A 14475-nucleotide genomic window follows, 5' to 3' on the forward strand; every position below is an offset into this window, starting at 1 on the left:
GTTTTTTATGCGACCCCACTGGTGCTGGTGCCACTTAAAAAGCACCCAGTCCACACTGTAAAGTGGTTGGCATTAGGAAGGGCATCCAGTTGTAGAAACCAAGCCAAATGAAACTGGAACCTGGTGCAGCTCTCCAACTTGCTAGCTCTGGTCAAACTGTCCAATCCATGCCAGCATGGAAAAACGGATGTTAAAGGATGATGATGCTGATCATTAGTAATGAGTGAAGAACCAACCAGACAGACATAGCTGAACTCTTTTAACTTCAGCTGAGAGAGACTTGATACCCTTTGGCAGATCATCAATGATTGATGATGAGATCAAAATTGAGGAAGTCACCTGAAGAACAAGGCAACGGGATTAGACAAGATGAATGAGGGACTGAGGATAAACAAAGAGGAGATGTCACCAGAGAATAGTTTGGCCATCTTTGTAGTTTAATATGAAACAAAGAGGAAGCCATTGAGGTGTGGGGTGAGAGAGTGATAACAACCTTGCTCAAGAAGGGAGTTCTAAGCAACTGCAACAAATGGCATGGAATAACAGTGTTCTTTAGTGTCCTTACCACCTGATGAAGATTTTTGATGAGTATTTATGAGGGGAACAGGCAGGATGCAGGAGCAGAAGTTCATGTATTAAACAAATCATCAAGTTATGCAACATTATCAAACTGGGTGATCAATTCTTGCAAATGCCACTCTTGGAGGACTTCATTGAGAAAAGGTCTTTGACAGAATGCACAAGAAATCTTTATGGAAGACCAGTGAGCTGTAAAGGAGTGGCCAGCCATTACATCAACATCATATGATTCAGAGAACATGCTGCTGAGTCAGAAAGATAGGAACAGAGAGAGACTCAAGAGGAGTGAATTAGGGATGTGTATGGTCCCCTTTTCTTATTCCTGGAAGTAATAAATTTCATCATAAGATGGTGGTGGTGATGAAGGGACAGTATTAAGTGGAGACATGGTAAACTCTCAGACCTTGATTTCATCAATGACATGACAGTCCTAAGAAGAACATAAATGGTAATACAAGACATGATGACTGCCAGACTCTCAGCAACAGTAATTCTTGGGATCAGCAATGAAAAACACGAAAGCAATCATTATTGGGGAGGCACAGCAGCAACCAGTGTCAGACACTGGAAATCATTGATTCATTCATATTACTTGGGCTCAGGCCATTGTTTGAATATCACTAATGATAAAAACTCAGAAAGTGATGTAGTGAAGAGACTTGACAAAGCTGTAGTTGTCTTCCTACACTTGAAACCCGTTTGGTCCAATTCCTTGATCAACCAAGGCACCAAACTTTGCCGATATTTGCCACTCAGTGCAGCAGTGGCAGTAAGACATGGGAAACTCTTGATGCCTTCCAATGATGTTGCTTTGGGACTTACAAAGAATTTCTTGGCACAACTTCATCATGAACGAAGGAAGTCATGGAATGGTCCCGGGTGGGTAAACTACTGGATGCCTTCACCAGAAAATGCATGGCCTTGTGCTATGCATATCCACAAAGAGATTAGTGAGAGCTTCTCTTAAGTGGAAGCCACGGATGGAAGTGTAGAAGGTGAGGTAAACCAGACAAGACCTTGTTGGAACTGTTGAGGAGGATCTAGCAAATGTGGAGAGTCTGACCTGAAAAAAATGTTGGGACAGAGATTATCACCAAATTGGGGGGGAGATCCCTCATTGCTCAGTCCTCCCTGGGAGAGACAGGAGAAAATAAATTAAGTGAAGCTTAACATCTTTAACAGCTTCTACAGGAAATACCTTCCTATTCTTTTGTTATTTTATTTTATTTTTATTTATAGTCTGAGAGTAGGGGGTGTGCTTGTGGCCATTCTATAACCTCCAAGTCTAGAGAGCTCAACAATTAAAATTCATCTTCAACAGCTGCAGGTAAAACATATTCAAAGAGGAAACTAAAGAATTCAGTAAAACCTAACACCACTTAAAGTAAGACCACACATAAACTAATGGACTTTATTCCAGGAATATAACACAAAGAACGGTTCAGTTTTGGGCAATACGATACTGTTAATAGTTTATTCAAAATAAACAATTCTAAAATATAAACTATACGTGTCTCGGTGAGCTTTTAAAAACCTTTCCTTTCATGGTGAAAGCAAATTAGGCAATTCTCTCGAATATAAAACAGTTGCCTATCTTCAGTAACATCTCTGGAAGATCTGACAAATATTCTTAGCAACTGAATAGATGGACTGAGGCACAAGAATTCTGGGTACTGCACAAAATACACGACAACACACTGGGAATTGGTGGGGGTTGAACTGAAGAGATTACAGCTCAATACTTTATCCATTTGATCATTTCACTTTTACGGTAAAGGGACAAACAGACAGAATATCTATTTAAAATGCTAAAAATAATTGATACAAGTTTCCAAAGGGAGGTTCAAGAGCAAATCAAATAAATGAAGAAGTCTGAATCCAGAGAAATACTTTCTCAACCTTTTTGTTTCAATTAATTTCGTTGAAATAATCTGCCTCAGTTCCAATCAATGAAGAATTAATTAATTAATTGGTGGAAGGTTTTAGTTTGGACCATTCTAAAACAGTGAATCTGTATCACAGGACTGGAAGGGGGAGGGGGCGGTGAGACAGGTTGATGTCAAAAGGGTTAACGTGTTCCTCTGAAAGCCTGCTGGGCGTCGCCGGTATTTTGCGTGATTTCAACTCGAAATGGGAAGTTTAAAAAAGGAAAGGCAAGGGAGGCAATCCTGTAGAGAAGCGTTCTGGAAGAATGACGTTGTGAGACGGTTTGGAGGAATTCTAGAAAGAAGAGACACAGAAAGAAGGGACGATGGGAGAAACAAAGAAAGAATGGCGAGAGTGAGACAAAGAAGAAGTTCATCAAATGCTTCTTGGTGCAGTTGATAGATTGAGAGGAGGATCAATAGCGGATTGAAGATGAGGGAGACATCCCTCTTACAGAAAGCCATACAGGGCAGTATGGCAGATTCACTAATTATTCTAACTGGGGGAAGCCACCTGTGGTAGGACATACTGTATTTTCTGGCACACAAGTCGAATTTTTCAGACCAAAATTTACAGCTAAAAAAGTAAGTCATCTTGTACGTCAAGACAACTTTGGACGACCAAACATTGCCTGTGAAATGCTGCTGGATTTGGAAAGATAGAAACGATGGTTGAATGTTTACACACCATCTTTACACTAAATACTATGTTGACTTGTACGCCAGAGAATACAGAATATATTTTAAAGATGTTAACAGCTCTCCACGATTGAAAGAGTTTCGGGATTTGTACATTGTGATGTCTTGGTTGTTAAATACGGCTTGGTTTAGCATGTGAAAACTATAATGGTCTGTGTATTGTTCAAGGAGTGCAGAGAGGTGTATGTAAATGTCTGGGATTTGGTAAATTCGTTGGTCCAAAAACATTTTGGGTGAAAAGCAAATCATTTCATAAAGATATTCACAGAAAAACAAATCAAAAGATATTAAAAAAAACTAATTGCCTGAAACAAGTTGATTGAAAATATATTAACATGAAAAAGATCGAGAGACATATTTACAATGACTAATTTTTTTTGTAAATATTGTATTTTTAAAATGATAATTGTTTTTTAAATAAAATATGTTTTCAATATATTTTCAGACTGTTTTTATATGAGAAAAGAAATAACCACAAAGATGGAAACAGCAATTCTATTCAAGATTATATGCCATAAAACCTTGAAGAATATCCAAGATGTCTTTATTTGCATATTTTAGTTAAGGAGGGTGGGAAGAAGCAAGTATACAGATGTTAGAGTGTATTTGTGTCTAGAAGTGGGTTTGTGGGGGTAGTGTTTGTATGTGTATAGGGGTGTGCAAGTGTGGAAGTATAGTGATGCTGGTGGTGTGAAAGTGTGTGTGTGTGTGTTAGGGAACAAAGGGATTCATGAAGTAAATGGGATGTGAATGCAAGTATCTAACAAAAAGCATGTCTGGGTGGGAAACATTTTTTTAACAAAGAGGAACAGTCTAAACTATAAATTGAAAATGCTTGCAGTCTATGAAGAGAAATCAGAAAAATTACTAAAAATACTTATCAATGGTAAAAAGAAATGAAAAAAAAATTAAGAAGAGTCTTGAGAAAAATGTTAAGTGTCCAAAAAACTGGTATAATCCTTTAATCCATGAAGGAGATAAAATAACTAAGATGAAGTGAAAATCCAGATGTTAAGCAAGTAGCCAGCCCAGGGAATAAATTTTGCAAACTTATTCTTTTCCAAAATTTTCTGTTGATCGCCATTATACTTTCCAGCCATTTTAGCTGCATTGTCACATGACTGACCCCTGCAATTACTGAAATCAATTTCAATTTCTTCAAAGAAGTTCAGTTATCACTTTGGCCATTTTGCTTCCCCTGTGTGATTCTTCAGTTCAATAAATGTCAAAAATAATTCAACTGGGATCCCACCAAGGGGAGAAACATATCTAACAATTACAATGAACTGATCAACATTGGAAACATCAGGCGTTGGATCAATCGATATCCTGCTTCTTTGATTCCTTCAAGACCTTTTTTAGCCATTAGCTGGATAACCTCTTCACATATAGCTTTGGAATGGCCAGATCCTTTATTTCTATACTGATTTATGTGGGTACATAAGAAGGGGGTCAAATTTGGCAATCAATTCCAGCAAACTGAGAAAGTTTCCGTTATTTGGTGAGCTGAAGGTTTCCTCATATCTTCGAAAAGCCAATCCACATTCTGTCAACAGAGAAAGTCCCTGCCATTGCCCAGTATTCCGGTTCTGCTTTGATTTGTTCATCAAGATTTGCTGTAAGCGTCTGACCAGGTTTTCTTGTTAAGTACAGAGGTTAATTAAATTTCAGTGAAGCCTAACTATCTCCATACTTGCCAGACATTACGAGAATCCTTACAGTGATGTACAACAATGATCCTCACAGTATTAACCCATAAAGCCCTGGGATTTGCACTCACATAGCATGGACTGCTGAGCACATCTTATGAAAATGAGACTACCATTAACACATAAAAAACCAAAAAATAGTCAAAATATCTTCTTAGTATAAAATGGTGGCAAGTTTTACATCATCTGAAAAGTCACTAGTTCGACTATTAGTCCTCTTGCATTTGCGGGGGGAGGGGGGAATCAGAGCATTCGAGTGACATTAGACCCATCCCCCAGCAGATGCCTATAAATTAAATGCATCTATCCGGGCCACAATCATGGCTTGTCACACTTAATACGTTAACAATCTACAATAATGAATACACAGAGAGATGTAAATAATTATCTTAATGAGTGAGGAAAATCAGAGTTGAAACTGATTGCTATTGGCTGATTGTGGATGGGTAATTCTCTCTCAGAGTCATTATGATAATGGTTTTTAAACCTACTTATATCATTATACATGAATATAGACATTTCCTTATCACTAATCTAATAAGCATGAAGAAAGCCATCATCCATATCTGCCAAGATCAGATTACATTACTCTATGCCCTTAAGCTAATGTTCTCTTCTCTTCACCAGGATTTAAATTTACATTTTGTTTAATGTCTCTAAATTAACAAAGCCATAACAAAGTCAATAGTCTAGAAAGATCAAATTGTTATTATTAAAAAGTAATATTCTCTTTTACTTGCTTCAGTCATCAGACTGTGGCCATGCTGGAGCACCGCCTTGATAGTGTTTGTTTTCTGAAGATCTGTCAGGTCTGAACTTTGGCACCATCATTGGAAATGAAGAAGTCATGTGGTCTAGTGATTAAGTGTGTTGCCCTCACAATCACAAGATCAAGGATCCGATGCCTGGACTGGGAAGGTGTGTTGTGTGCTTGAGCAAAACTTTGCTCAGCTGCAAACGAGCAACCCTGCAATGGACTGGCATCCCATCCAGGGAGAATGGTGTGATCTCATTTACAATTACCACAGGATGTCAAAACAAACCCACACCCACAACTATGCACAAATATATATTTTACATAGTGACCCTGCCAGTGTTAGTGTCATGCAAAAAGTACCCAGTTCACAAGTGGTTGGCATTTGGAAGGGCATACAGCTGTCAAAACCTTGCCAAAACTAACCTTGCCTGTATCAGTGCCACATAAAAAGTACTGGGTCCACTCTGCAGAATGGTTAGTGTTAGGAAGGGCATCCAGCCATAAAAACCCCACCAAAAGAGACAGTAGCCTAGGGTAATTTTCCTACCTGGCCAGCTCCTATCAACCGTCCTACCCATGCGTGCATGGAAGATGGACATTAAACAATGATGGTGATGATAGGGGCAGGTGTGGTTCTATGGATAAGAAGTCAGCTTCCCAACCAAATGGTTTCGGGTTCAGTTCCACTACATGACACCTTGGGCAATTATCTTCTACAATAGACCCAGATCAATCAAAGCTTCATGAATGGACTTGGTACATGGAAACAGAAAGAAGCCATCATTTAAAGCCTGTTTTCTATGCTGGCATGGGTTGATCAGTTTGACAAGATGCAGGGAGCCCCAGGGGCTTGTTAAGCTTCAATGTCTGCCTTAGTAGTTTCTACAGTTTGATTCCCTTCCAAATGCCATCCACTTTACAGTGTGTACAGGGTGCTTTTCTCATACCCGCAGGAAATGAGTGTGTGTGTGTTACTTTGTCTTGATGTAGTGTAATAGTTGTAAACAAGTGTCACCATTATGCATGCGGTGTCCTTTATTTCCAGTCTTCCATGAAAACATGTCTGGCCATGGAGGGGAAATATCATCTTATCTGGAAGCAAGTGAGGGTTGGCAACAGAAAGCGCATCCAGCTATAGAAAAATCTGCCTCAACAAATTCTGTCTGACCCACGAAAGCAGGGCAAAGTGGATGTTCAAACAATGACACACACACACACACACACACACACACACAGAGGCTGCTTTCAGTTTTGGTCTACCAAATCCACACATAAAGAAGCTTTGATTAGCTTTGAGGCTGTAGGAGAATACACAGGGGCCAGATGCCAAGCTTTTGCCTGTTTAAACGAAATATTTTACAATATAGAATAGAAGAGACATTAGGAATTTCTTGCAGCCAACCAGAAGCAGGGCGTAGAATTAGAAGACATTGTTGTCCTTCATGGCTTCTGGAATGATTTGAGGAAGGCAATGGAGAATTTGCAAAGGAAGAGAAATGGTCTTATTTGGTTGCTTTTCTCTTTCACCCTCCCTATATTAATATATATTTCTTTATTGCCCACAGGGGGCTAAACACAGAGGGGACAAAGAAGGACAGACAAAGGGATTAAGTCAATTACATTGACCCCAGTGCATAACTGGTACTTATTTAATCAACCCCGAAAGGATGAAAAGCAAAGTCGACCTCTGTGGAATTTGAACTCAGAATGTAACGGCAGACGAAATACCGCTAAGCATTTCGTCCGGTGTGCTAACAATTCTGCCAGCTTGCCACCCTATTGATAAATATAGGCAATGCACACGGCGTAGTGGTTAGGGTGTTGCACTCACAATTGCTAGATTGTGGGTTTGATTCCCAGACTGGGTGCCACAGTGTGTTCTTGAGCAAAACCCTTCATTTCATATTGTCTCAGTCCATTCAGTTGTAAATGGAGTCACCCTATGTTGAAATACCCCTCCAATCAGGGGAAAATGTTGACCTGCTCACCTGACCAGTGGGGTGGCAGTATTCGAAAGCTAAAATGATGCTAAGTGCATTGTGATCAGTGGTGTATAACAACATCAAATAGTCTGGTCAATTGCATGAAATTGGTAAAGTAAATAGTAATAAATTGAGAATTTCACCAACAATTGTTTTGAATTCGCCCAGAGGCACCAACTCGACAGAAACTTCAAGTACAACCAAGTGATACTTATCCTAATGCTTGATACCTTGAACACACCTGTAGCTGACCATACATGACCAGCATCATTTAAATCAGCTTCCAGCATTGGATGGGTTGCCCAGACCAATTTCTAAGATGAACATCAATTTGAAGGTCTTTTATTTTTCTAAGATTATGAATAACTAAAAGAAAAAAATTACTCAGGACAAAAACTTCTTACCTAAATCTTTCCGTTGTAAAGTTTTCCGTTTTCCCTGGAATGTATAAATTGCTGCTTCTCGAGACAAGTATTGAACAAACAATTCCTAAAACAGAAACAAACCATTTCACCATTAATTCTTTTAATTCTCTGCTGAACTCAAACATTTTTCAACTCACATTTGGTGACTTGATACAATGTACAACAAGGTCACAGCACATCAGAGACTGAAATCTCCTTAAAAGTTTACTTACATATTCAAGAAAGAAATGAAAAATAATAACATAAATTAACAATAAAATAATCATTTAATTTTTTTAAAAACTGCCAATATATATATATATATATCTGTAAAATAATATGTGACAATTATTCGGTGGCCAAGATAAAACTCTGAGTTTCGGATGCCAAGGTGGAAATCCACACCACCATCTCTTCTTCGGCATCCGAAACTCAGAGTTTTATCTTGGCCACCGAATAATTGTCACATATTATTTTACAGATAAATTTCTTCTATTTACATAATATTGAGGTCTCTTTCTTTCTTTTGTTATCTTACCGTTTTTACCTATATATATATATATATATATATATATATACACACACACACACACACACACCTTCTTTTCATATTTCTATCTATATTATATACATGGTTCAACAAAAGTTAAATTTTCTTATTCAAACAATCTCTAGAGAGACCCCCAAATTTTATAAACGTTCTGTTTTCCTCATTAAATTACTTGCAACATCCTCTTCATGTAAACATTAATGAGCAAATATTTTTAAAGAAAAAAAAACATCCCAGACTCAACTGACAGCAACATTCAGCTATGTGTGAACACTGGAGTAAGGAGATGAATGTCTTAGCTGGAAACACTAAGTTGGTGTGTGTCTGTGTGTGTGTGTGTGTATATACATATATATCCCAGAAAGACGTTTTGTTGACAATATATATATATATATATATATATATATATATATATATATATATATATATTGTCAATAAAACGTCTTTCTGGGATTCTGAAGGATGACAGGTGGTTGCAGAAACATTGTTTCTGTACTGGCTGACCTGATATATTTATAAACTTGGCAGGTGGCTATATCTGCACTCCTGGTATATCTCTGGTAGGCCCTGGGCCTCGGGATGTTGTTGGTAGGCCCTGTTGCTGACATTGTCGTTATGGCACAATGAACCAGCAGTGTTATCGTTGTGGTTATTGTTTTTGGTCAAATGGCTGGCATTGATGCTTCCAGCATTAGTCTGAGTGTGGCTGGTGGCAACATATGTATTTCTTTACTACCCACAAGGGGCTAAACACAGAGAGGACAAACAAAGACTGACAAACGGATTAAGTCGATTATATCGACCCCAGTGCGTAACTGGTACTTTATTTATCGACCCCAAAAGGATGAAAGGCAAAGTCAACCTCGGCGGAATTTGAACCTAGAACGTAACGGCAGACGAAATATGGCTACGCATTTCGCCCAGCGTGCTAACGCTTCTGCCAACTCGCCGCCTTCAGCATATGGTTCAGGGGCAGCCACTTCATCAGTGTTGAAGATAACTATTTGGTCATCATCTGTGATGCTGGAACTGGGGTCGCCAGTTACCTCCTCTACGTTGCTGGTCCCAGACTGGTCATCATCTCTGCTGTGACGATTGTACTGGGGGTAACATATGGTGTGGGGCCAGTCACTCCATCAGTGTCGATGATAATGGTTTGTTCATCATCTGTGGCAGTAGTACTGGGGTTGCCGGTTACCTCCTCTCAGTCGCTGGTCCCAGACTGGTTATCATTTCTGGCTGTGGTGACTGTACTAGTGTAAGAGCTGGTCAATCTGCTACAATCATTGTCTCTTGTGCTATTATTGCTGTTGGATGGTCCGTTGGCAAAACAGTAGGTCTAGGTGTCACCATAGCTTCATAGATGACTCCTTCAGCCACCTACTGGAAAGTTATTGTATACCCTGCAAGAGCAACCTGCCTCCTCCTTTGTTTTGTAGGGGCTTGTTAAAATGCTTTTTATGTTAGGTGCACAACTAAAGGAGACTCTTAAGTTGTGCCTGTTAAAAAAATGCCTCTATGTATGTATGTGTGAAATGCTTATCTATTAATCTGAGGAAAATATATATATAAAACAGAGATTCTGTCCGTTTGTGTGTTTGTCCTCCAAAATGAAAGTAAATGGTTCAAGGGAAGCTATTATGCTTTTTCTATATCTCCTATTATGCTATTGCCTTATTTGTCTCAAAGATTATGCAATGGTGCAACACTAATTGCACCACAAACCTATGAGGAACTGCACTGAGACAAATATTCTCACTGGTTGTAGTAAAGACGACACCGTCTTTGTTCCTTGCATACCAATTTCTGGAGATTACATCTTTTCTTTGGTGATATATTTTTTTTCAATAGTACCCCCTGACTGGCTCCCATGCCAGTGGCACATAAAAAGCACCACCTGAACGTGGCCAATACCAGTACCTGTGCCAGTGGTACGTAAAAAGCACCCACTGCATTCTCGAAATGGTTGACGTTAGGAAGGACATCTAGCTGTAGAGACATTGCCAGATCAGACTGGAACCTGGTGCCGCCACTGGCCCACCAGACCTCAGTCAAACCGTCCAACTCATGCCAGCATGGGAAACAGATGTTAAACGATGATGATGATGATAAGGATTGTAAACCAAACCTTATGAACATAGAAGAAATTATACAGCATCTCTATTATCGTAAGCAGTTGTATGTGTTATATAATTGCCATTACTTTATTAATAAATACTACGAATCTAGTAAGATGGAACGTCTCAGAGAATAACATCTGCAAATGTGGAAAGGTCGGTAAACTAAAACATATTCTTTCCAACTGTTCATTAGCATTGAACAGATATACATGGAGGCACAACTTGGTCCTTAAGGTTATCTTCAATGCTATAAAGAACCAAATTCATCTCAACAACACTGAGGAAAAACCGTTGAAAGTACCATCAAGAGATTTCATTACCTTCGTGCGACCAGGTCAGCGGATCCGTTTCAAGAAGATCATGCAACTTCCTGAGAGAAATGAAAAGTGGAACAGCTATTGGGAGGTAACTGCAGATTTACCTGGGTGCCAGGTTTTCTTTCCCATCCCAGTTTCGAAAAAACCAGCTATTTTGATGTGGTGTGAAAGAAAGAAAGTTGTAAATCTAGTCAAGCTAACGGTTCCTCATGAAGATAATATGGACGCCGCTCAGGCTCGAAAATTGAACCGTTATGAAAACCTCCTCGAGGAATGTGAAGACGCAGGCTGGAAAGCGGAACATTTTCCTATCGAAGTCGGATGTAGATCGTAAAGTCAATACCACCATGACTGATATCCAATCTACAGTGGAGAAGGCTAGCCACTAGATTTGGTTAAAAAGAGACGATGAGCGATGGCTAGAAAGATATTGAGTTTAACTTTATAACCAGCTGATCTAGTAAGCGGGGCCTCAAATCAGTGAGGGGGGCCGGTGCGCATTGATGCCGTCGAGAGGTAGGCCCCGAAATGGCGCACATTCTCTCCTGATGACCCCATACACTTGCTGGCTTCCGGTATACGGAGCTTTTGACTGGTAGCACTTGCATGTACAAGTTGTTTGCAAGACATCACATACAACTCATTCTTGTCATATAACAAACAGAAGGTCGTGTATGAAATGGATCTTCTTTCTACTTTAAATATTACATGTTTTTCTCTTATAAAAATACACACATACAGGAGGAGTAAATTATACATATAATAATATTTTGAATGTGGCTCCTGAGAAACAGTAAACGTAATTACCCAATCAACAACAGGTATTACTGCTAGTATATATACATATATATATATATATATATATATATATATATATATCTGTATGTACATACAAATTAAGAGGAATGACCACCAAAGTGGACTCCTAATATGCTAAAGATAGACGCCTGTATATATGTACACACACACAAACCCACATGCCAGGTCACACTTAGTGATACTGTAAGCTAACACACCTGGCTGTATGGTTGGGCTGTTGGTGACTAACAGACAAATGTAAATCTAAAAGGTAATTGATGTCTTTGTGAAGTAAATCATCATCATAAATTAATGTCCATTGTCCATGCTGGCATGGGTTGGACAGTTTGACCAGGGGTGGCAAACTGGGGACTTGTCTGCTTTGGCATGGTCTCTACAACTGGGAGCCCACACAGTGTGAACGATGCTTTTATGTGGCACTGCACAAGCACTTTTATGTGGTCAGCCTCCATATGCATTACACCCCCCCCCACTTTACTCGTTCCACCTTCCCCCCTTGTACACTACATTTGAATTCCTTTTATACCCAGTTTTTCTCTCATCTCATCTCTACTCTGTACTTCATGCCCACCACTGACATCAAATGGTCTCATTGCTTTGTGGTCTTCGGAAGTCTTCGCCATTCAAGGTCCACATCTCACAACCATGCAGCAGCAGCAGCACGGTCCTAAAACAAACATCGTACAATCTGTCCTTCACTCTGAAGGAGGAGAGACCCTTGTTGCCAGCAGTGGTAATACCTCCCCAAATTTTTACTGATCACAAAAACCTAGTTCAATCCTTCTATGACTGACCACTCATAACTTGTAAATGAAACTGAAGGAACTAATGCTAAGTTGCTGTCCCCCCTTTTTTTTATACCAGGAGTCATCTGTTTACAGATATCCAACAGATTTTATTGCACGTATCTCCTCTTGCTTTCTTACAACAAACTTTGCCTTCCTGCAATAGTTTGGTCTGCTACTCTGGGGGTTCTCCCATTTGCTGGTTCTTATTCAAACAGGTGGGAATCCAGTTTCTTGCTGCTGTCTGAGAGCAACCTCGGAACCTCCAGAGTAATGAACCACAAACATCACGAATAAACTATGCACCATTGAGTATTTTCCCCCAATGCATGCGAGTGCACGCATGCAAATATATTTACATAAAGTTAAATCTCTGTCCAGTCAAAGAGTGACCAATGGTTTTGCCTCCACTGGTCACTCTACAACCAGACATTTACTACTCTGACGTTAGAGTGTGCCTCTTTTTCAGATATATGATCCACTGACGATATATCTATTTAACAGCTGCTTTCCATGCTGGCATGGGTTGGACAGTCTGACTGAAAATGGATAATATCCTGGGAGCTGTGCCAGGTTCTGATTTGGCAAGGTTTCTACAGTACCTCTTGCTGCAGGTACTTGATGGGACACAAACTGTACAGATGCACAATATCCAATCCATAATGGACAGGTTCAGGAGGGGTTAAAACGACTGTCATAAAGACTAATGCTCAATCTATCTTCATCAATTATTATATATATATATATTGAGAGAGAGAGAGAGAGAGAGAGAGAGAGAGAGAGAGAGAGTTATGGAATTGGATGAATCTCCATATAGAAAACACTTAGCAGTGTTCAAAGGATGTGGACTTACACTCCAAAATCTTTACCAAGGACCAAGTCAGCAGGGTGAAAAGCGGCTCTAAGGGGAATCCAAGTGAGTAGATTCCTACCTCTCCACCCTGAAGAAGGAGGCTGGATTTTTTCCAGGGTTTGTTTGCTTCCACAACTGGTTGCAGATTTTTGGTGAACTACATTTGGCAACATTATGAAGTAACTCCGAGCAACCAGGAACAGCTGTCACACCAAACCTTCTCCCCTCTAATTCTTTGAGACTATGTAATCTAAGTTTACCCTATTAACATATAATCATATATTTATCCTTGAATGTTAATCTTCTGAAAATCTTTCAGTTTTTGCTTTTTCTTTAGTTACATGTATAAATATATATATATTCCGTATATCAAACCCAAGGAATTTTATCTGTTTATTTTCCTCATTCTCTCTCTTATATATATATATATATATTATATATATATATATATATATTATATATATATATATATAATGTGACCTCGTGTGTACCGTTGGCGATTTTTTCCCTCTATCTTCCCTTCTCCTATGTTTACGACGAAGAGCTCCGCTCGAAACGTTAAACCCTCCTTCTTTCCTGAGCGTCCAATAATACTATATTTGTTCCACGTCCTCGCGTTGTTGTGTTTTTTTTTGTGTTTTCTTGTTTGGATTAACTTTATATGTATATATATATATATATATATATATATAATATATATATATATACACAGACTATCTTACTGAACTCTGATTAACGGTTTGGGGAGTCTTTTTCAACAATAAAACTGGGTTTTTCTCCACCTTATTTTGCATCTGTGTGCTTACATGTTTATATATATATTTATATAAATGTAATATGTGACAATTATTCGGTAGCCATGATAAAACTCCGAGTTTCGGATGCCGGGGTGGAAATCCACGCCGCTATCTCTTCAGTTATCCGGCCATCGGAAAAAATGCAAGGCCGTATAACTGAAGAGATGGCGGCGTGGATT

At 39.1% G+C, this 14475-nt stretch overlaps 1 protein-coding gene across 1 annotated transcript in view; it reads right to left on the reverse strand.

Annotated features, from left to right (window-relative positions):
* Positions 1 to 14475, reverse strand: part of LOC115223569 (DNA polymerase epsilon subunit 4) — a 60266-nt gene that overhangs the window by 44957 nt on the left and 834 nt on the right. The window contains exon 2 of the mRNA XM_029794206.2: positions 8056 to 8140. Coding sequence (XP_029650066.1) covers positions 8056 to 8140 — 85 coding nt within the window. The remainder of the gene's footprint in view (positions 1 to 8055; positions 8141 to 14475) is intronic.

The sequence above is a fragment of the Octopus sinensis genome, linkage group LG23 (assembly GCF_006345805.1).
Source record: "Octopus sinensis linkage group LG23, ASM634580v1, whole genome shotgun sequence".
Taxonomy (NCBI): Eukaryota; Metazoa; Mollusca; class Cephalopoda; order Octopoda; family Octopodidae; genus Octopus; species Octopus sinensis.